The following is a 25,351-nucleotide window of genomic DNA, read 5'->3' on the forward strand; positions in this document are numbered from 1 at the left end:
GTCATTAAAAAAGACGAAATTAATTCTAAATTGCCTACAATCACGTGATCTCGAATACGTGTGTCTTGATATGTCACTTCCTTGATTATTAAGGTATTACTACTTACTAGTTCTTTGTTCGTTGATTGCACAGAACAGTTTTTACTGTTCTGTGGTTGATTGATATATTTGATCTGTTGCGGATTATTCGTATAAAAAATAAAATAGAATAACGTTGTCTGTGCATTTTTATGATCATTTTATTTATCTATTGATTAGTAGCTTTATACATTTTTCCCGACTTCGTGCAAAGTAACCGTTATAAACAGTATGTATTAAATAAAAACGTAAATAGCTAAACTAGAATTAAGCAAAATATGAAGGTAGTCTCATAAAATATGTACATGTAATTGCAAACGTTCGATTGTCATTTATTTTTCTAGTATTAAACATATTACTGTTTCCGCATGATTTATATAATTGCTCAAACAGACGATTTTCTTTATAAAATGGCTCATACAGACGATTTTGCTGGAACATTGGCGGCCGCCAGCGGTCGGTGTGAATGATCTCTCGTAGCCCGTAGGGTCAAGGTATAATATGCAGAATTTTGATTTTCTCTTGCAATACATAAAGTAAACAATATGCAGATTGTAAACGAAAACAAAAAGAATAAGTATTACAGTCCTGAAGCAATATTATTATTTTAAGTTGATGTAATAATTGAGAGGAGAGATAAAGCTATGCTAATAGAAACTAGAGAGCCGAACAAATACTACCTCTTAACAGAGGTAGTAAGGTAAATATACTTATTTTATACTAAATTACTCAAAAAATTTCTAAATAGAAAATGTTTGCACATAAATTGCGGCAATTAAAATTAGGTTTTATCACGTAAGTATACATAAATATGCTATGCTAACATAATAATCATTGGTAACAACACATGTCGATGTTTACAACGACCTATCACAATCAAAACTGTTTACCAAGTGCAAACAATATTCCATAGAACAGGTTTTGTTTTGAAGATTCCCCGCCATTAAAATTAAAATACGCATCTGCTTTATAATTTGCAGCAGATGCTTTTCCTTATGCGTCATCTATTACGTTCTTAAGTCGTCAAAGGTTGGCTGATATCTGCATTGCAATACATATTTACAATTGTATGTTTTGACAGTATTTTTTCCTTCATACTTATCGTTTATTATATACTAGAGGTCCGCCCCGGCTTCGCCCGTTGTACATATTTCGCAATAAAAGGTAGCCTATGTCCTTTCTCGGGTATCAAAATATCTCCATACCAAATTTCATGCAAATTGGTTCAGTAGTTTAGGCGTGATTGAGTAACAGACAGACAGACAGAGTTACTTTCGCATTTATAATATGTATTAGTATGAATTCATTATACCAGTTAGCAGGTTTTATGCACTTATTGCCTTGCAAATAAGTTTAGAATTAACAATTATGTATTGTTAATTCTAAACATTATTGTGACCTTGGTTCTCTGATCATTTTTCCTTTCTGTTCCGTATGATTAAGTTCAGTTTGAATCTCACTCAAAATCTCTTTCAATTTTACTTCCTGTTAGAATTAGAGATGTGAAAGTTTAAATTCGACACCATCACAGTCGGTTCGCTGATTAAATGAAGATAAAATCTAGTTTAATATAGATCTTATCTTTAAGTATATTAAAACACTATTTATTTACCTTAAAATTTTGCCACCATGGTTTGCATTTATATTCCTGATATTATATTATTTGCCGAAATCGACCATATTTATTTATATTAAATGTACCTAGATTTAGCTATTTGGCACAATAGATAAGTTAATATTGTTTTAACGTTTGTTTATAATTAACCCAGATTCTATTGTGGTGAGGACAAATAAGAGGAATTCAATTGTTTGAGTTATTTGAATTTAACACTATTTTAAACTAGCTGCTTACCTCACCTCCCCTGGGGTGACAATTTGTTATAAGCTTTCCAATTTCACCAAAATGGCAAAGGAGACAAATCTAACAAATAAAAAATCATTAAAATACGATCGTGTATGATCCGAGTGGTGGAACTAATACTTACTTGTGTATAAGTACATTGTATAGATAATGCTATTATGGTGTCTTAAAGAAATTGTTTCTGTTCAGTATAAGGGACCAGCATCAGACGCGGGCATGCTCGGTGAGATGATATTCGGCGCTGTCGCTATGAACTGCAAGAGTGTGTCATTCAAAATCCACATCATGGACGACCCGAAAAGGTAATTATCTAGAACATAACTGTTGATTATTATCAATCTCATATGTGACATGTATATTTGGATAGTTTTTAATAGATTAGACGTTATTTATAGTACCTACATGAGGCTTAAAATATGTAGTTTAGCCATATCAGTATTTTTAAAAGTTGTTATATTGTCGTCTATAAATATTACTTAGTATGTTGACAAAATTGTATTTGTAATGTCGGACTTCCTTCGATTGTTCACTAATCACTCTGTTCATCTTTGCAACTTCTTTGATGATATTAAAGAAGTTGCAAAGTTGGCATTTCTTATGTAGAGAAGGACGAATTTGGAAGGATCTTTTCTACAAAGACGATATTGCAAGTTTTATAGTTAGCATGTTAATACAAAAGTTTCTGGTTTTGATTGAAGTATGGGGTGATCAAATAAAAAACAAAATTAAAAACTTTTTGGACACTAAACATCTAAAAGGAGAAATGTCCATAGAGATGGGTCACAATGGGTGGTCCAAATAGACGAAGGAAATATCATTGCAGAATTACCGTTAAAACGAAATGTAGAATTTGACCTTAACCCTATGAATTCGACTGTATCTCAACATCTATAAATCGTTCCATTTGTATCACGATCGTAGAAATAGATTGTTTGAATACGCGAATAGCAGCCGGCCGTAAGTGGTGGGAACCAGATTTATTTTGATTTAGGTAATAATCGCCGGTTCAGGCAATTTATTATATGATCGTTTACACAACGAAGTAAAGCGGTTCTTAAGTGATTAAGTAGAGCGGTGATTTATTGAATCACGCTATCGCCATGATAAAATTATCTCGTATTCTAAGGATGGAATTTCAGAACAGAAGTTCGTTTGGGGGGGATAGATACTTAATGATTGTAGTTCCCTGAGTAAATACTGCATAAAATACTCAAACTCGACAATTCTTTATATGTATTTCATAATGTAGTGCTTTGGATTCTTATTGAACTACTAATTGGTACCACCGGTTCAGAAAGCAGAATTTAAGGCGAAGTGACAACAAAAAGCTGTTATCAAGATCGATCTTCTTTTCCAAATTATATTGTTTATGTGTGTAAAGAGAACTCTGTGAACTTAGTCTAGTGTCTCTTACAAATAAAGATACACTTGTTCTTATATAATACGTTTATGTAATATGATATTTTCATTGCACCAGTATGTTCCTTCCATTACCAGTGTCCTTCTTAATGTGTGCTTATCAAATTGCCAAGATACGGTTACATTGTGACCTTAGTAAATATTCCTCAGTATATTTAAACGATTTATTAAATATACATGAGACTATTAACTTTTCTTGTATTGTAATATCATTAGAATGGAATTTCTCTTTAAATTATTTTGTTTAAGTATGTTTTTTCTTCTTTTGAAGACGATTTTTGCTCATCTCTAAATTGATGAATCTTAAGTGCTTTTATATGTTACATTCAATCGTTTATAATTTATATTTACATTCGTTTCTCAAGAAAATATAAATATCAACACCTCGTAACCATTAGGTTACGAGGTATTTTCTTATATAATCATATATAATATGTAATCATATTAGTAGTTTTAATTCATAACACTTTTCTTTATGTCGTTTAAATTTTGCGCTATCTGCTAATGTAACATAGCAGTGTAGGTACATTAATGCCCTAGGAATTGACATGGACCATATTTCAAGTCTATAGTATTAGGTAGGGATATTAAGAATGGTTTTCTAGGATTTTTCTTTCACCCATATTGATGTGTATACAGATGTTATACTAACAGTCAGTATGACTGATATGAAATGTTATGAATAAGCATTTTTCTTCCACCCAGGTTGATGTGTACAAAGATGTTCTTCGTCCCGAACTCCCGGCGGATCAGTCGAGCGGATCGCAAGACGGACATCAATGCTAATGTTACCAGCGAGTTACGGAGTTGTTCCACTCCTATGAATATGCCGTTGAGGGAAGAAGGAGTGTCACTAAGCTTCTCGATTGATAGAGGAGATTCTGGTAGGTGCTTTTTCTCATTATTTGATTGTCTTAACTAGGATATACTAATGATATAAAGTTTAACAGTTTGTTTGATTGACGCTAATCTCAGGAACTACTGGACCGATTTTATACGATCGTATACGTGAATTCTGAGTGTTTCAGGCTATGTAAATATACCATAGGCGGAGTAGGGGCGGACGGCTAGTTCAGCTATATAGTTTTTGGGTAAACAAATGCAGCACTATTCATATTAATTTTATAATTGTGATAGTATATCGTGCTTGTATGTGTATGTGTTTTTACGCTTGTCGGGTTTTTATGAATGTATAAGTAGAACAAAAGGGGGTGAAATACGAGATTATAATGAGGGATGGCTGCCACACAATAGCGTGATATTCACGCGAGCGATGCAGCGCGTATTTTTATTATGTTTATTTTTACTATGAATATAATATGTATATAGTAGAGCCATTTTAATAGGCAACATTTGACAGTTCAACAAAATTCAACAACGTAACCTAGTAACGACGACATAGAATAACATGATATTTCGTTTTGTTAGAACTGCACATTTGCTTAACTTTTTTCAATAACGATTACATATTTATAATAATAATGACCGATGCAACTAATTTTAAGATTTGATTTTACTGATAAACCATTCTAAACATAATAAACATTTTCTTATTTAAAGAACTGACGTCGCTACAATTTTGTGTCAATAAACCTTTTTTCTTTATAAATACCAGAGACGTTACTCTAAAAATCGAAATCTGACATCTAGAATCGAATGCATTGGTTACTTGGGAATAAAAATCATCATAAATTATTGACATGTGTTTTAAGTTCGATTGACAATTGTTTCAAGTCCGTATCGATTAATTCGCTTTAATCGATGTTTTTAAGCAGGTTACCACCCTATGAAGATAAAATTGATAGACGTCAAATGTTGCCTATTAAATTGGCTCAACTATAGTATTTAATATTTATATAGTAAAGAATAGGAATTATGGTTCATTCAACACCAAATTCTAATTTTTTTTTAATATTTTGAAAGATTAGAAATTGGAATGAAAATTTTCGCTATCAATTCATTTTTTTTTTATAATACTGTTTCAAAAGGCACGAAATATGTACAGGGTATAAATACATATTACATACCTTTAAAATGGTCTAATTTAACATACCTACGTGTGATCATAATAAATGGCGGTTGGCAGTAGATTCGAAGCAATTCAATTAGGCATGGGAAATAGTTATTGTGTTTATTATTAGTACCGTGAAATTAAATAGCACTGTATCTGTTGTCTGTATTATGGAGAACCTATGTTATATTGCGTATTTGATATATGTGCTTGATTATAATATTGACATTTTACATAACTTTTTTTGGAAAAACCATTATGAGTAATTGAATCGTAACAAAATATGTTGTAAAGGAACAAATAAATATTACACATATATGCATATAGATTTGAGATGCGATAGTGCAATCGAAATAGCAAATAAGATGAACTGCATTGGCCAATGACAATTATCACCATCTGTTAATTTTTCTTTTGAAAGGGTCGTATTAAATAAAAGGAAGGACCCAAATTGTAAACTGCTAATTTTCATCGAAGTCAGTTTAGTGTTAAACTTCCTTATATACAATATTGGTTAGGGAGCCAGGTGCAAATTTGGTTAACTATTTCCTCTCAAGAGATAATTCGTCAGACGCATGAGAGTATAGTATTATAAAGCCTCGTGAACGTCAGCTGGCGCTCGGTTGGGGGGGTGAGCGGTTGTAGCCTCCCACGCACATAGGAAAAAAAATACATTCATTCATTCATTTCCTCTCAGCTAAAAATTTGTCAAATTGTAGCTAACCCAATATCTCAACGAAAAAAAATAGTCAGCTGGTTACAACGTGGTGTATTATACGTCAGCTGGTGTCTCGAACATGATAGTTAAATTTAAAGAAAAATTTATTTTCCGTTATTTCCTCTCAAACAAAAATTTACCTGATGATAGCTTATATGTAACTGTGGATAAATATATATGTCAGCTGGCTGTATCTTGGTGGAAAAACCGTCAGCTGATACGGGAGGCTACAACCGCTCTTCCCCCCAACCGAGCTCCAGCTGACGTTCACGAGGCTTCATAATACTATACTTTGATGCATTTTACTAATTACCGCTTGAGAGGAACTTGGTCATAAAATCTGCTGCTGGCTCCCGGACCATTAGTATAGATACCTACTTCTAAAAACTCATATGGAATTGTTGCATCTCGTAACTCTTTTTCTATTCATTGCAACCACAGAACAATAAAAACAAATAGAAGTGCTTTAATGTCATAATTAGTATGAAAACCAGTGTCGCCAAACCCACACATTTAAACCGATAGTTATACAGTACACTACAAGTAAACTATGCCTTTGATTGGACTGCTTAATTTGAGTAAAAACTGACTTAGGTTATAAATTCAGCATTTCAATATGTACCCTAACGCACCATGTTACGGTTTATTTTAGTATAACATCTCTAGGTATATTAGCTGTTTTGTTTCTCATTGCACAGAAATTCCAAATTCGAAAAACATTCAGCTACTCCACAACAGAGGGCGTTAGTTTTCAATAGATATAACTTTGAACCTCAACACATAGAAATAAGGTTGAAATTTGTGTCACTCAACATTAATGACATTAACTTGATATTTATCTGATGCTATGCCCTGAGGGATGTCAGCCTTGTTATCGATATCGAGATATCGATAATTCACAAATAAATATTTTTTGTGTATTTTTTTTTCTTTCTATTATACGAGTATAGTATAATGTGTCACATTTTGGAGTATGTTTATTACTACTAAGTACGTCTTTTTATATTATTATTATTAAATAAAAAACGGAATAGAATAGTATTAATCTATATTTACAAAATACAAACAGAAAATATGCATTATTTTAAATCTTGGAACTGCCGTAGGTTTGCTGTATCGGTGGCCTTTGTTAGACTGCTTAGTGCTGTTCGGCATTTAGTTAACTCGTCACGTTGCATTTATCCATTTCTCTTTTAAATTAGCCTCTTTGGAAAATCTGTAAATAAATTGGACAAATGAAAGCTAAGGAAAAATAAAATAAAATTTAATATTTATAATGTTTGTCTTTTCTAAAGTATCGATACTGTCGATATGCGCCACAAGCATCACTAAAGCGACATTCGTTTGTTTATTGCAATAATATTCCAGAAATTCTTGTTTGCTGTTCAATCTATAATAGTACTAATTTCTTACGGATTAAGGTTCAATTTGACTAGATATTTGTATACAATTTTGACAAATTACAAGCGAAGATATAACATAAAATTTTATATGTAAAATAAATAAAAATAAGACTTACCGATGGTATGAAATGCCTCCATTGCTGATATTATTTCGTCTGCTATCATTTTTGCACTCTAATACCGAACAACACGTCCTAATTAATGAAAAAATACGGAAAAAAGGTTTGACAGCTGACAACCGACTCGAATATTTTTCTGCGCACAACTGAGAGCAAGTTAGGTGATCTTACCTTACAAGTGACACGTGGGCCACGCCCACATCACACTTCTATCTACTTTACTGTTCTGTGATTGCAACAAACATGTCAATGAATATTACGTTGCAGTATTGGATAAACTCGTATCTTCGTTTGAGTTCTCCTCCCTATTAAAAAGTCTAATAGTTCATAATATGATGCGTTATAATCATGGAAGTTCTATTTAGTTTTCGTGTTTATTCTAAAGATTCTTGACAGTATATTATCTACACCAGACAATCAGATGTTACATATTATTATCTAAACATATCAATCTTATGCAACAATCACGTTATTTATTTTTCTATATTCACGCCATATTCGCCTTGTTTTTCTCCTTGGTTCAAGAGCAAGTTTTATTACGTCAGTATAAATTAGAACTCTGGAAATCGGAGCTAAATTCATTAGGTGTTCTATGCGTTTTAGGTATTTGGGTAGTTACATAACTTTGTTAATTAATAAAAAACAAAAATGAAGGGGTTCTGGATTAAATTTCGAAAAACTAATTAATGTTCTTTAATGCATGTCGTAAAAAATATTAAACTAGCTACTTACAGCTAAGCTACGAAGTATATATATACACCAAACTTCATAACATCCATTGACCTGCATCCTATAATATTTACTCTCTATAAGAAGTATTTCAGTTATAGTTCAACATGATAAAGAAGAATAATTTTCAGGTTTCTATGGCGACCATTCGTACAGTACTATTGGCTCTAATGTCGATTTCTTCTCGATGCTCGACACGTGGGATGGAAACATGCAATCTGAATATTCGTTTACATGTAAGTATTTACAAAATAAATGTGTTTTTATTTTTTGATAAGTTTGAGTCATTTTCAGATAATTTTCTAATTTATAGTTTTTTATGTGTATTGTTTGAGTTAAAACTTTTTGACTAAGTACAATTTGTATTTAATATGTCACTTACTCCCAACTTATTTACTCCGATCTCCAATCAAAACGAAACAGTTGAAGTCTCCCTTTAATTTACCTATGCTATTATTTACCTTATAACAATATTATGTAATAGTAAAATTACATATAACTTAGGCAACATTTTTCTATCAAATTAGTGTTATTGTAAGTATAACAGATATAACAGACAGACAATTATATTAATTAATAATGTTCATCCGAAAAGAGACACTAAAAAATTTCTACTACTAGAACATCGGCACTTTACTATATAAATAGGCGTGTAATACCCACCAGCGTCGCCCGGCCGCAAGCTGAGCTCGAGCGGCAGCTGGCAACGCAGAACGTTCCAGAGCATGGCGACTCGATTCGATCTCACCTCCACGTCGCTTCGAGTTCCAACGGTGACGACCGTGTCTAGTAATGACTCGCAGGTATGTGGAATGTTCCAGAGGTTTTGGTTATGGAATTATGAATTGTGTTTTTCTTTAAAAAATCTTTGGTTATGTACTTAAGGTGGAAGGATATGGTTGGAAGTTGGTTACTTAATTTTGGAATATGAGTTGAATAACTTGTTGGGATGCGATGTTTTTGTGGTATGTGTGTTTTTGGTCAATTTTATGTATGAGAGATTTTGCTAAATTTTGAGTGTCATCATCATTAGTCGCTATAGAATAAATGCGAAAATTACATAAAAATATAAAAGTAACTTTGTTATGTGTTGCTCTGGCCTTGATTTTTAGCATTTATTTCTAACTTATCATTACCACACACAAAGTGAAATAAAATTTAATACCTTAATAACGTGAATTTACGATTTAAGCGTGTAATTGTTTACACAGGAAGATTACTATCACTCGTGACTCGTCACATGAATGACCGCTATCGTTAAGTCATGTGAACCTCTTATCTGTGTGACGATTTATTATTATTGTTATTTAGGTGCAGTAGTGGTGTGATAATTTCTATTGTTTATTTCGTGGCGAGAATTGTTTGAGATGTTGATGTTTGATGGATCGGGGATTATGTCTATTATCCTTGGTCTTGTATGTGTTGTTTCTGCCAAGATTTCAGTTCTGGCTTTGAAAATGTAACATGTAAAACTGTTTATTATCATGATACATGTCTTTGAAAATGTAACATGTAGAACTATCATGAATGTAGTTATGGTAGAAAAGTAAAAAGCTTATTAATTTACAAAATTGTTGACTCAATTCCAGACATTCCAGAATAGAAAATGGAAAATCTGAATTAGGGCAGTGTTATTTTAGTAATGTAGGATATCATAATTTCTGTCCAAGAACGTATTCGACTGTTATAATAGCGAATGCATTTAGTTTTTACGATGTCTGCTTTTCCTACAATTATTGTAAACTAGAGGTCCGCCTCGGCTTCGCCCGTGGTACATATTTCGCAATAAAAGGTAGCCTATGTCCTTTCTCGGGTATCAAAATATCTCCATACCAAATTTCATGCAAATTGGTTCAGTAGTTTAGGCGTGATTGAGTAACAGACAGACAGACAGAGTTACTTTCGCATTTTTTAATATTGTAGTGTGGATTCAACACGACCAAGTTTAATAGACAACTATGTACTATTCTTAGCTATTATTAGACTGGTTAACATCATCGTAACCTAGATTAACATATCTAACATTAGTTTCAATTACACGACAGCTAAATGGTCGCAGATCAAGCAATTGATCCTTGTTCTATTTGATGAATGCTATTGAAAATAATAGACGAGGATTAAGGAATTATATTGCCGACATTATGTCAACTAAAATGGCTTGGGAACTAACATATTTTGGATTTCAGAAGGTGTCTAGTTATTGAAAAAAAATTCTGTGTAGATTTAAACTGTAGTATTTGTATGCAAAGTTATTCGTTGTCAATCTGTTATTTGTTGCTCGTTCTTATCCTGTGTGGATTGAAAAGTTATTTTGATATAAACAAAAATTAAAGTAAACTTTAAATGCCTCAGTGTTGTGTGAGAAAAATGCTTATTTCCTTATAAACTACTTCTGCCTTCATAAAATGCCCCAAAGATATATTATAACTATCTAATATGTTGTCATACAGATGTACAGCAACAGTGTGACAAGCGGGACAAGTGATAGCCTCGCGAGTTCGTCGGTGATGTCTCGAAGGACCAAATTGGGCTTAGCACTTTTGATCACTGTGGCTGAAAGTGCTGATATGTAAGTATAAACATACATAATATATCTACTATATAAAATAAGTCGGGTTTTCCTTCCTGACGCTATAACTCCAGAACGCACGAACCGATATCCACGGTTTCGCATTCGTTGGAAAGGTCTCGGGCTCCGTGAGGTTTATAGCAAAGAAAAGGTGTCTCTGGTGGCGAAACGGAGTTCGCCCGGTTTGCTAGTACTGTATGGATGTATACTTGAAATTTTACGAGAAATACTGATTGAATTTTTACTGACTTCAGTCTGTAACACTCAGTTATAAACGACCAATTATTTTATAATAAATATGATCTAGTTCAACGAATCGACTCATGGAGGCGGTAAATCTATTTAGCTAAGATAAATTTTAAGAAAATGACAAAAAAATATTAGTAGAAAGTTCGGTCATCCAAGTACTAATAATAATAGACATACCACTAGTGGCAATCAACAGAATCGACCTTATGACTTTTATATTAAAGTACATTTTAGTAGTACACTGCATTTGAAAAGTGATGACTATTTGTTTACTAACGTTACGACATAGATACAATTTATAATAGAACTTGGAAGGTAAATATAAAGTTCCAAAATATAACGTGTTTATGTCAGGTGACACGATAGAACATTATCTCGCTGTTTATCTAAAGTAAACGGATAAACTAAATTATCTAAATATATGCTTAATTTATTTAGATTTAACGCACAAAATAGTGTTTAATTCATATTCTGGAACAAATTTCAAATAATTAATTGCAAATGTTTGCAAATATTTACTACGAATATAAATATTTTTAAATATAGCTAGAAAACCTGTTATAATATTTAATTTGATGAGGTATCATTTGATAGCATTGAGGTAGGTTAATTTTTGGCAGATGTCCCAACAAATACGTATTTATAATATAATAATATTGACTGTATAAAAACAATTTGATATCGTTAAGGTTTAAAGAAAATAAAATAGAAGTGATATTAATTCCAAGTGTATGTCCATTATACATTATTAATTTCCACTCATATTGTCATTTTTTTAACATTAAATTTTTGAAGTTGTGATTGAAAATGTAGAAATATTTATCGGTGAAACATCGAGATTTACGATGTACAACACTCTTAGGGCCGAATTTATAATGCTTGGTTAAACTTATCCGTCCAATAATCAGGCCTTAGTAAATAAAGTATTACACGATAATATTAAAATGTTACGTAAACTGTCAAATACAGACAATTAGAATACGTTTTTAAAATAGTAGTTTTATACATTATTCGACGAATAAGTTTTAACCAAGGATTGAAAAATCAGCCCTTAGGGCCGATTTTTCAATGCTTGGATAAGACTTATCTGTCCAATAAAGTATTACACGATAATATTAAAATGTCACGTAAACTGTCAAATACGGGCAATTAGAATACGTTTTTAAAATGGTAGTTTTATACATTATTCGACGAATAAGTTTTATCTAAGGATTGAAAAATCAGCCCTTAGTAAATTAAACATGTTGATAGTTGTTTGTTGTAATAAAGGTTAGGTACATTGAGTCTAATCAATAGCCGCGTCCAGACCGACCGAGCGTGGCTCGCGAGTCCCGCTCGCGAGCCAATAGCTCGGCCGGTGTGGACGGCGCTCGGGCTTCCTCGGGCGCACGTTGGCTCGGCCGAGCGCCGCTCGACCCCGAGCCATGCGTTGTCGGTTTTTGGCGATGCTCAAAGGCGGCTCAGTCCGAGCGGCTCGCCCGGTGTGGACGGACATAACGACGCTCGCGAGCCAGAATCAAAAATGGATAAAGAAGACAGTATTCGCTTAATACAACTTTATGGAAGCTTCAAAATGTTATGGGATTCGAAAGATCCAGATCATTTAAATAAAAACAAGCGAGTTCCTGTTCCTTTAACAAACTGTTACCGTATTGGTTTCGGTTTTGGTACAATTTTTTAATCCAGATTTTTTGTTTCTTTTTTCTTTTTTTATGATATATCCAGACAACACAAGCGCCGCAGCAGCTAATAAAACGTAGTTTTCCATCGTTGTACGGAGATAAACTGAATGCTCAAACCGGCTCACCTTGGCTCGCGAGCGCGGCTCGGAACTTTTCACAAATAGCTCTGGTGCCACGGCTCGCGAGCAGGAAGTCTGAGCGCGGCTCGCGAGCCGCGCTCAGCCGGTCTGGACGCGGCTAATGGATTTTGTAGTAAATCATGTGACAATGAGTCATATCGTGTACAAATTATATTATCGATACGTAGCGAAAATTAATACCTTTCATCATAATATTTGCACTCGAGATCAGGTGATTTTTATATGCAAATAGCCCAAATATGATACGACGACACTAAAATAAATAATGATGAAGTAGAATGTAAATGTGTTGAATATATTGTTATTAAGAATTTTTCAGAAATTGCGAAATACATAATATTATGTGGTGCAACTGCAAGGTGAAGAAATTGTCTTGATTGCGAAAATGGGATACGATATAGTAACTTTTTCTTGAAATATAGATTGTGATACATTTTCCGGACTTTTAATTCATCTATTATGAAAGACAATGATCGAATTTGGCGTCTTTTTATTTTCGGGCGGCTATCTACCAAACCTTTTTTAATACAAAATAAATAAACCAAACTTATTATTACATGTTTACTTCTAAACAAAATCTGAACTGAGGTACAAGCGTTGTTTCATTAATTATCATCTTAATACATATATGTATATAAATCTCGTGTCACAATGTTTGTCCTCAATGGGCTCCTAAACCACTTAACCGATTATAATAAAATTCGCACACCATGTGCAGTTCGATCCAACTTGAGAGATAGGATAGTTTAAACATGTAGGTACCACGGGCGAAGCCGAGGCGGACCGCTAGTAACTTAATAATAATAAAACCCATAGGGAAGTGATCCGTCGCTGCGTGCAACATTCCAACCAACTGCAGTCGCTCGTGTGTCGATTGCGACTGGCGACGCTCAGAGCGGGCGCGGAACGAAAATTCGTGTCTACCCTACATGCTGCTACAGAAGATGCGGTTAGATGGTAAGTTATAGTTACTGTTACTTGCCACTATTATATAATTTACTGCTAAATGGTTTTGATGTTTTGCAATTACTATGGTTAGGGAGCCAGGTGCAAATTTGGTTAACTATTTCCTCTCAAGAGATAATTCGTCAGACGCATGAGAGTATAGTATTATAAAGCCTCGTGAACGTCAGCTGGCGCTCTGTTGGGGGGGTGAGCGGTTGTAGCCTCCCACGCACATAGGAAAAAAAATACATTCATTCATTCATTTCCTCTCAGCTAAAAATTTGTCAAATTGTAGCTAACCCAATATCCCAACGAAAAAAAATAGTCAGCTGGTTACAACATGGTGTATTATACGTCAGCTGGTGTCTTGAACATGAAAGTTAAATTTAAAGAAAAATTTATTTTCCGTTATTTCCTCTCAAACAAAAATTTACGTGATGATAGCTTATATGTAACTGTGGATAAATATATATGTCAGCTGGCTGTATCTTGGTGGAAAAACCGTCAGCTGATACGGGAGGCTACAACCGCTCTTCCCCCCAACCGAGCTCCAGCTGACGTTCACGAGGCTTCATAATACTATACTTTGATGCATTTTACTAATTACCGCTTGAGAGGAACTTGGTCATAAAATCTGCTGCTGGCTCCCGGATCACTACTACTACAAATTGTATAGTCGTATTAGTATTAACCCGTAGTTGAAACTTGAGCTTATTCTAATAAGCTCTTTTCGAATTTTACTACACGTATCTTGATGATGTACTATTCATACTCAGTAGAATAGCATTTTTATACGAAAATTACCATGTTGAATGATGATAAACCACAGTGATTATAAGCAAAGGGAACATCCTAAAAACCATATAATTGTTTGTAAAACGGTCGGTATAAAATTCGTTAAAATTTGTAGAAAACACGCCAAGCTACTATGAATACGTTCATTTCTAGGATGGTAAACATTGTTTTGTATTCTTTAAGTGCAATAAAGAAATTTGCTCGAAATGAAATTTAGGTCATGATTGAAAGCGTGAAATGATATTTTTTGCTTTTTACGAAGTTTCACTTGTCACATACTTGATGTCTTATACCTATGTATGTTAGTAAACTATTGCTGCTTATAAAGATTGCGGTCTTTAAGGCGCTTTCAAGTCTTATATCTTCAATAAATACATGTTGTTCATACTATTCTATTCTTATCGATAATTTTATAGTAAGTTCTGTATTCAATAAAGTGCTGTTAAATCAGTTAAATTAGCTTTACGTTAAATACACAAATAGTATCGTAGGTGTAATTCTAGGACGTTCAGATTTGTTTATAAGTGCATCGTGAAAGCTGAATATTTAGTTGCCTTGATATTTTACATATTTAGTTCTGCCTACGCTATTACCATCACGTAGAGATATTAAAACTAATTTGTTCGAGCCAGATTTTTCATGAATCAAAAGTTAACTTTTGCTTCTTTTTGATATAAAAAAAAACTCAAAAAAAAATTATACTTTTAGATTTAGTTAATGGATATATAACAGGCGGTGATGCCCAATGCCATATTATTATGGATCGATACATTTTGGAACGCTCTTTAGACATTGCCTCCCATGCTTTCCAAATATAGCGTAGTTAGCTGTACCTACGTGTTTCCTGTCATACGACAGTATTATGCAGTGAGCGTGGCAAAATGCCGAAATGACGATAAGTGACGAAGTATATAATGCATACACGAGTTTGCTACTCTCATATCGAGTAGAACTACACGGACTTCTTTCTATACCTTAGAATTTATCAACTATACGGGCCTTTAACTAAACCCATGAACGTTTACTCGAAGAAAGGTTACTAAAGAAATATGTAAGAATTTGGCTATTCTTTCAGTAAATGATGCAATCGTTTTTAACATTTTTTACGAAGTTTTGACGGGATAGTAATAAAAAGTGACACGTGTAGATGAAAATAGATCATGCGTCCGTTTCGATATTACAATTCGTGAAGGGCGGGGCGATAAAGTTAAATCTCTATAGACTATTTCGTTAATTAAAAATAATGAGAATGTGGACTTCTTAATAATATTTAATTAATGACTAGACGTCAAATTGGATTATATTCTTTATCGTAACATAATTTTTAAAAATAAGATAAAATACTAATTATATAATATATGAAATACCTAATCGATTAAAACTACGATAACGAACATATATTTGCTATCAACCATATCTAATACATTGACCTGTGCAAAAAATACCATTGTTTATCGATACAAAAAACATTTTTGTTTTACTGGAAGCATGCCTTAAAATCGGTGATACAACTGTAATAACATAATATACTGGTATATAAATATGACTATGTTGGTGGATTTATAAAAGAGCGCCGTTATTTTCACCCACTACAAACAGATTTATGATCCCTCTTTCATGATACAATCTATTAAAAAAAACTAAAATTTAGAAACTTATGTTTCAGGTTATCAGACCTAATGTTCGGCGCGCGTTTGCAGCCGGTATGGTTGAACCTAGTCACCAGCGAGCAAAGACAGAGGAATAAAATAGCTGACACGTTACTATCCGATCTGTGTTCTGTCATCAGTGTGGGAGACACGAAGAGTACTAACTTGTAAGTAAATGGAACCTTATGGGCTGTTAAATAAGGTTTATAATAAGATTATTGACTTAAGCAAAAGTTCTTTATGGGATGATTTGCGAAACATTTGGACATGGGTTAAAACTTCTTTATGGAGACTATAGAGAAATAGGGTATAATAATATATAAGTAGAATATTCTTCTGAAGTAAAGTGAAGTTAAAGGTCATTTTTATGAAAGAAAGAATGCGACTCGACCTTTTTTTAAGTTCTTTAATGAAGATTTTGATCAGTGTTTCAATGATAGTGACCAGATTCGTTTTACGGTAGTATTCATATTATCGGACATGTTGATTATCTGTTTATCAAATAACAGAAGATGATCGATTAAGGATAATAATATTCGGATTTTGTCTAAATGGTAGTATCTGACAAGATAGATGGTATTATTGCAAGCTACTGTCTGCACTTAAAATGCCTTGAGATTTATTTTATTTTAATAAAGTTATCGAATAATACAAATAATTTTGGTTTATAAATTATTATCAAATGTTAAAACAATGAAGCCCAATTCAGTGAAATTCATCCGATTATAATATCAATTTTTATATTGCTATCTACATCTAGGTATCTGCACAGACTCAATTAAGGCCTCGAGGCATTTATAAATTGAGTAAGATTTAAATGTTCAGTATTAATAAAAAAGAAAAAACTGCGCGTGATTGAGCGTTCGTTCCTCTTATTATGATCTCTTTATTACCAAAAAATCCTATCTAGATTTTTGTTATCATTAAATCAGACGTAGGTTGTTTTATTATATTTTTTATTCAATTATTTATCTTTATCTTGGACATTTTAAGCATTAGTAATAATTATCAAAATCTAATTTTATTTCGCAGATGATAACAGAAAAAAAAAATCATAAAAAAATTGTTACGTAAAAATAGAATGATACACTGAAATTCTAATCTAACATCTCGTTTAATTTTTTATTACAAAAGAAACTATCTGTTCGAAAAAAAAGATTCTATTTAAGTTTTAACATCACACGGGTACTGTTTATCTGTAAAATCAAAACGTCCCTTACAATTGACGTCTTTGTTTCATTCGTGTTTTGATATGAAGCCAAATGTTAATACTATTGAACCGGCTAGACGTACATATATACTAGTTTTGAAAAAATAAAGAAAAAATATCGGTTTACGTAGTTTACAGTTCACGCTATGTGCTTTTCAGTTTTTTTTTCAATTTTGTTGGATTTTTTGAAGATTTGAGACAAGTGAAAGCAACTTTATGTAATTAAAAATTATATTGTTGCCAGATGTTTGCATGAAATGCTAAACACGTAAAAAGTAACGTGCGCAGGTGATAAAAATATTTTAACACTATATATTTTAAATCGGCCGTACATTCTGTCGTTTTAATGACGTAGCTGCTTTATTACAAACGAATCACATGATTGTTAAGGTGTGCACATAGAGACGTTGAATTTTGATTACTTTACTTTTTATAGTATTTTTTTAAGAAAAATATAGTCGCTAAAGGAATTCCTTATTAATGAATTGTCCTATTAAGCATTTAGATAACATGTAGTAGATTCTCGGATGTGCAAATTATCACGTATATGTCAATTTCATATAATAGTTGTCACACAGTTGTATTTAGCACACTTATTGGGTAAATATAATCTAAACGTTTATATTATATGGGTATTTATTAGCCTAGGATATTAGGATGAAATTCTTGACAGATCCTTGCTTGGTGCATGAAGCTTAACTATTGCAACATATGTCGTAATATTATTTTATAAGAGAATATTTCTTGTTAATACTATTGTATTAATTTAATGTGAATGGACATTAGGAACGTTAAATTGGCTAGTTGTCAATACATCCGTAGCATGAATCCGAATTCGTAATGGTACGTACAGGGAAGTATTTAAGAAATGTCATGTGTGAGCGAGAGACAGCAATTAGTACGCCACAATAAAAGCATTCAATATAATTAGTAGTTAAACTTCGGTTACACAATCGCTTAATCTCACGTAATTAATCCGGTAGTGAGACGTTGATAGATACAAGACGTTTTCTTGGACAGTGTCCAAAGCGCTTTCACGATTAATGATCGCTAAGCGAAAAAAGAAACGCGTGTCTTTGGCCCGTAACTTTTGTCCGATAATTACATACGCGAACGTGTGAATGGAAGCCATGTCGAGAACGCGGTATATTTAGCCGCGGCTTGTATTTTCGCCGCTCATATTTACGTCCTTTGTTTACGCGGCACTCACGTGATGCGAATTACTTTCAAGATTGACGCTTACAAATCGTAAGAATCCGTTGTGTAACTTATGTGGGCGGGATTCGTGTGATGAAATTCGATTCTATAATTGAACAGATATAAAGTAATGTAATGAGGCTTAAATAATTGGCAATTGCGTACTAAACTTCCTGTTTGTAGGATGTTTATGCCAAGCTATCGTTAACGTATCGTATGTCGTATTAATATCAAGGTATCAATGAGCATGACGATTGCACGAGTCTTTTATTGAATGGTTTACACTTCACGTAACGTCACGTAAACACGTGCCTATGATAGTTCTATACGATATTTATTAAGAGTCAATAAAAGATATTTTTATTTACAGTTTCATCAGCACCCTCCTAACCCACGTGCTCACGTATCATCTTGGTTGGGTTACAACCGTTAGTCCCTACGATACAGTCGATCCAACCAAGCTCCCAGTAAAGCGAGATTCCCAAAGAACTTACAACGCACTGTGGGCGCAGTTAGGTGACCTGTGCGGCAGTATCGGCTTCCCGCCAAGAACTGCAAGGACTATTGTCGCGGGATCCACCAATAGGCAATTCATCAACAGACTTTTAAGTGTCTTAACATACTTCATGCGGTGTGGCGACGTGAAGAGAAACGATTTTGTGTACCAAGACTTTGACCACAGTCAAATCAGAGTGACGTGTGTTAAAAAGACAGAAAAATCTTTCATGGAAAGCTTAGAAGTGTGTTCAGTGCAAAATGTCAGTGGTAGTGATAGTACGTTGTGTAATAAAGACAATTTAACGATTACGTGCAATGATCTGGTGTCGAGTGATAACCAGAAAAGTTTGTTGAGCGCGGTCGAAGTTGGCCTCAAAAAATCCACAACAGTCACTAATTTAAGTCAAAAGCTCTCTAAACCAGAATATGCTTTAGATTCTAGTTCTCGTTTGAGTAACGCGTCAAAGGGTAATCAAATGCGCAGGAATCCTTCAATTATGATCTCGTTCAAAGACTCTTCGGATTCGAGTGAGAAATCATCCGTGTCGGACCAGAGTGATGTGGATAACAAAGTGTTGTTTGTGCTCGGTGATAATGAGAAGCTAGTCGGTTTGAAGAATAAATCTGGCGGTAAAAGCGTGAAAAAGTCGTCGAAAGTTCAGAACGAGCCGGTCAACTCGGAACTTCCGACGACGGGAACGGAAGAGAAAAAAGAGGACTGCACTGAAAATTGTAATCGTAATCAGCCCAACGGCAACAGCAGTACCAAGTGCTGCAACCAAACGCTTCAACATTCCAAACCTATCAAACATTCCGGTTTTAAGTTCGAGTTCGATAAGTATCCACAGATAGTGACCAATTATATGAAGAGCAAAAACTTAGAGATTCTAGATAGACACTATATCGGGAAACCGGGGAACTTGAAGTTGGACAATTTCCAGTTTGATCCGACGGTCGTGCCGCAGATACAGGAGGAGACGTGCGAGACTTGTTACAAATGCCAAATGATGGAGTCTTTACTGCAGACGCCTACGAACGCTTCGGAAATGGAGTATATGAATGATATGCCGAGACAAGCGGAGCCGCAATACGCTAAGGAAACGATCGTACACGAGCCAGAGAAACATAGAGAGCTATCGCCAAAAACGTTCGTTAGGAAGAAGAAAGAAAACACAGTTATCATTAACGCTAAGAAAAACGAGACTAGGAGGAAAGAGAAGGATATAGTAGAAGTTAGTAAGAGAGAGACTGTAGATGTTAAAGAAGTGATAGAGTTTCCCTTGACGGGGATAAGTTTTAAGACTGCACTGCAAGTTCGTTCCGGTTTCGATGTGTCGCTACTGGGTGGAGTCACCGACCATTATGTACCTGATTTAATTTTACAAGGTAAGAATTAACTGTATACTATAGTTATATATCTTAAATAATAATAAGAAACGTCTCATTGCTACTAAGTGCTGATATCCAATCTGTGATCAAACAAACTATTACCAGTCGTGACTGATGAAATGTGGAAAATACCCATGTATATAATGTAAATAAATAATAACTAGAATCGTTTAATGAACTTCTAAATACAATATACAAAAATGTTATCAAAGATAATAAGTTTTTTAGAAATTTGTAACATATTGTCACTATCTGACATGATAAGGAGTGTCAGGAAGGAAAGGAAAAATACAGTGAGATAGTATTTGTTATCTTTCAAATATTTAGTATTCTTGATTGAGCTGATTTTTTTAGATATAAATTTCACTGAAAGTAAAATACCAACTTTCATCTTAATATCGTGAAATCTCGTGTCATAATGTTTGTCCTCAATGGACTCCTAAACCACTTAACCGATTATAATAAAATACGCACACCATGTGCAGTTCGATCCAACTTGAGAGATAGGAAAGTTTAAACATGTAGGTACCACGGGCGAAGCGGGGGCGGACCGCTAGTTTTTTATAATTATTCCCGATATGTTTATAAATGTACCTAATAGTTACATATATACTTAACATTATATTACACTAGCGACTCGCCCCGACACGACTGCACAGCTTATCTTTCTATTATAAAAACCACATAAAAATCCCTTACGTTTTTATAAAAAAACTAAGCAAACGGGTTCCTGGGTTCGATTCCCGGTGGAGATGAAGAAAAAAAATGTTTCGGTCTGGCAGGACACAGAAGATTGATCACCTACTTGTCCCTAAAGAAAATCGATCAGTGAAACAGATGTATAATGCATCTGCCCCTTACAAGCAAACAAAAGGACAGACAGACAGCGAGACGTGACTTTGATTTAATTTTTTTATGCTATGTAGTGATTGGAGACCAGTTGCAAATTTTCCTGTCCTTTTAATTAATATTTTTTTTGTTTTCGCAGGGACGCTAGCAAGTCCAAAAGTTTGGGAAGCGGATTTGAAGAGAGATTTAGATTTGACTTTGTACCTGAATAAAACTTTAGATTCGCCAATGCAGGCGGTTGCTATTATAGGAGATACGAATACGTGGTAAGTTTCGGTGTGCTACGGATATTTAATTATTCTTTTAAAGTTTTAATGTTCTACAATTTGTATAAAGTCTACATAATTATTAATAAGTATGGAAAATAAAATTCACAGTTTCTCTCAGTTCATGTAACCTTGTATTCAGGCTATTTAAGATGCAGTAGCTCTACCATGAGTTTACGCACACGATACTCGCTAGCGATTGTAGTAAGCGGTTTGTATAAAATTTCGTACAGCACACTAGGGGCTAGTGTGCCGTAACGGAACGAAGACTGAAACTTCACTTGCTTGCAAAAATGCGTACAACTTGCGTTCTGTCGTTGCGTATGCTCTCATGTATGTAAAAAAATTGGTTGTCTGTAAAGTCGGTTTACTGACGATAGTTGAACGTGACAACGTCCGATTGTGCTTCTTTGTCGTTCGTTCCCCGCTCTCGCTCGCACTTCAAGCCTTACACAGAACGCCTCAGAGCGAGGTAACGCCGCATGAGTCATGTTTTTTCGTGCGTGCAGGCGGCTCTATCGAATTATAAGACGTTGTCACGTTAAAAAATGCCGTCTTTCACTTGTGGGATTGCGTATTCGAGCAAATGTGAGGTGAATGTTCGGTATAAGTAGTAGATAAATAGTTGTGGTTTTGTTGCAGGGAAGTTCGTGTGGTGGGTCGTGGTGTTGGTTGTGGTGGGCTGTCGCCGCTGGTGGGAGGCATGCTTGACGCTCTGCCTGCTATGCGCCGAGCTTGCGTGCCACCGCATCAGGTGAGTGGTGTTGTAAATGCGCTTTTTTTTTAGTTCTCCATTTATTAAGCTATTGCATAGCTTCTATCGCGGGTCTTGAGCGCGGGGACCGAATCGAGAAAGTCCGTAACAAAAAAACCTCACGCTCCCCACGGGGACGGGCGCGGAGGTGTGGCTTGAAGGCATAGCATGCAATAGCTTTACCGCGGCAGTCCCCGAGTGACACACGTCTTTTTTTCTTTTAAGTGCGGTCATCGGAGCTGGCGTGTCGCTTTATGGTAAGCTATCATTACTGCAAAACTCGCGCGTGCGCGTCCATTTTCCTCGGCCAAGCCACGATCACACTGAAAGAGTTACTTGACGACATGAATAAAAAATGGCGGGGATAATAATAGATGTCTCTCACTCTCTATCTCATCGCACAAAACATGGAAACAATAAATGTTATTTGACGCCGATATCTAGTGGGGATGTGGTATATTCTCTGATACGAATATAATTATTTCTTTCTTTCTTTCTTTCTTGATACGAACTGGCTCATTTCGCGCTAAGCGGGTTCGACTCCCACATTAAAAAAGCAACACAATTATAATTATTGTGACATGCATTCTCTACAGATTGATCCACATGTTGACCAAATTAACATTAATCCATCAGTCCCCGGAATCACAGACACAATAGAAAATCTATTGTGTCGCGGCCCGATCGGGCCGCTCGGTGGTCAAGGGGTTTGTCTTATAAGTAATACCTTCCGAATAATTTGTGGAGTGGATAAGATTTTATATCTTAAATAACAATTTTTGTTGCAGTGCCTCCTCTTCCTAGAGAGCAAGTTACGCGAATTCTGCGTGCTATCCAAGACCCTCGCAGATATGTTGATGTCAACTGATTTTTGCGATATAACAACACTCACGAAGTCTCTGAATATCGATGTTAATGATGTGCCTCTGTTACTAGCGGTAGCGACTACACATACTCCACAAGTGGCTGCAAGATATGGTATTAGTTATAGGTAGAAGATTAATTGGTGGTTCTTGTATGGTACAGGGTAAAATCAAGATAATTGGCCTGTTATTTGTTTAGTAAATTAACGAAGATATGTTCTTCATACTGTTAGGAGAATGTTCTTGGTGATCGTCTATGAATCACATAATTTTTGGTGATCAACAAATTTGTAAAATGGTTTAAAATTATTTATTTAATTACAATAATGCCACTTTACGTTGTTAGACCATAAACTACAGTTATTAGAGAAACTCATGAATAACTGTCCATTTATTATGATTTTACCTTGTACCCTATGCTTCTATTATAAAATTGAACTTAAAATCAAATTAAATGTGATGTTACAGTCACGTTAATTATTTTTAACTATCTCTTCAATTGATTTTAAACCTTTTCCTTTTGGTTTAAAAATTGTAATTCCCTTAAAAAATTATTTATGACATTTTCTTTACTACAAAATTACAAGGGTTATTACTTATTACACATTTCTCACAATTCAAGTCGTCAGAATAAAAATGTATTAGCATATTTATAAGACTCAAACACACAATTTATATATAAAGTTGATAGAAAAGCCATGTGTAAGATTCATTCAAATTAATTATTGAACATCGGATTTAAGCGTTAAAAAGTATTAGGAATATTAAATTATTTATGTACTTCAAGAAATTATATAATATAATAATCCTGTTGTATGATTTGAAAGTGTTAAAAGCTATATTGATTATGAAATGTTGTGTAAAATAAATTTTAACTAGTATACTTTAAAGCATTTTTTAACTTTTAAAAAGTTGTAAGATGTGAAGTCTATTTTAAGGTAATATCTGTGATTTCTGTATATTTATTGTTCATAGCTAAGAATCTAGCCATTTAAACTTTCATAACTTGCTATTATATATTAGAATTTTAAAAATTATCCCAAGTAGTAGGCGAAATTAATTAATATTATACTGGCTATATTTTAAGATTTTTAACCTCTTTCGTATCCGTTTATTTTTATAGACTCAAGAGTGTTTGCATCGAGTATGATTTCTTATCTGTGGTACTTCTGCTTAATGGTCTTAGAGCAGAGTTAATAATAAATATTATCTGTTATCTATGCAAAGTATAGAAAAACTTATGATGTAAAAATTTGCAGTCTGGTGGGGATTTTAATTTATTTTTAATTATTTAGGCTTTTGAGATAATCAGGCCTTGTTTCGTTTTTCTTTAGCAAATTTTGTGACCCATATTCCATCTCATGTAGGCGCATAATATTTTAAAATACATCTAGTTAAATAGTTAGTAATAAATTTTAAATTTGATTTATATTTATTATTTTACTCAAATCATGTACCTATAAGTGGATATAAGTTATAAAGTATATCTTGTGATGTAACAAATTTTATTGATATTTTTATACGTTTTAGTCGATTAATAAATTATTTTTTCATATTGAAATGTGTTTTTATTCATTTTAAAATATTATAGACAAGATTACCGCTTACCGTTTCAAGAGGAAGGTTTAAGTATATAATAAATTATATACTTAAACCTTCCTCTTGAAACACTCTATCTAAAAAAACCGCATCAAAACCCGTTGCGTAGTTTTAAAGATTTAAGCATACATAGGGACAGAGAAAGCGATTTTGTTTTATACTATGTAGTGATGAAACTAAAAGCTCCTTTTGAAAATAATTTATTTACTATTGCCATTTTATAAAAATATTTTTTTTACTACAATCAAAACACCACATTCACTTTATAAATCTATTGTAACGTTTGAAATAATATTTAAACTAAACAAACTCATATCATAAAAAAACTTACACAGCAGCCCTCGAAATAATAGCTTGGG

General features: G+C 33.8%; 1 protein-coding gene across 4 annotated transcripts in view; it reads left to right on the forward strand.

Annotated features, from left to right (window-relative positions):
- The window catches only part of LOC149904421 (folliculin-interacting protein 1), a 31,137-nt gene extending 7,602 nt beyond the window's left edge, over positions 1-23,535 (forward strand). For all 4 annotated transcript variants that reach the window (XM_090106861.1, XM_090106862.1, XM_090106863.1 and 1 more), the window contains exons 3-13: positions 2,129-2,241; positions 4,064-4,242; positions 8,470-8,574; positions 9,005-9,141; positions 10,789-10,907; positions 13,795-13,935; positions 16,385-16,534; positions 19,145-20,658; positions 21,650-21,776; positions 22,419-22,530; positions 23,319-23,535. In XM_090106861.1, coding sequence (XP_089962987.1) covers positions 2,129-2,241; positions 4,064-4,242; positions 8,470-8,574; positions 9,005-9,141; positions 10,789-10,907; positions 13,795-13,935; positions 16,385-16,534; positions 19,145-20,658; positions 21,650-21,776; positions 22,419-22,530; positions 23,319-23,525 — 2,904 coding nt within the window. In that variant the 3' untranslated portion in view covers positions 23,526-23,535. The remainder of the gene's footprint in view (positions 1-2,128; positions 2,242-4,063; positions 4,243-8,469; positions 8,575-9,004; positions 9,142-10,788; positions 10,908-13,794; positions 13,936-16,384; positions 16,535-19,144; positions 20,659-21,649; positions 21,777-22,418; positions 22,531-23,318) is intronic.
- Positions 23,536-25,351: the final 1,816 nt, after the last annotated feature.

The sequence above is a fragment of the Colias eurytheme genome, chromosome 11, assembly GCF_061535395.1.
Source record: "Colias eurytheme isolate Ceu_HAF_F1 chromosome 11, ilColEury1 Martin Lab GWU primary, whole genome shotgun sequence".
Lineage (NCBI taxonomy): Eukaryota > Metazoa > Arthropoda > Insecta > Lepidoptera > Pieridae > Colias > Colias eurytheme.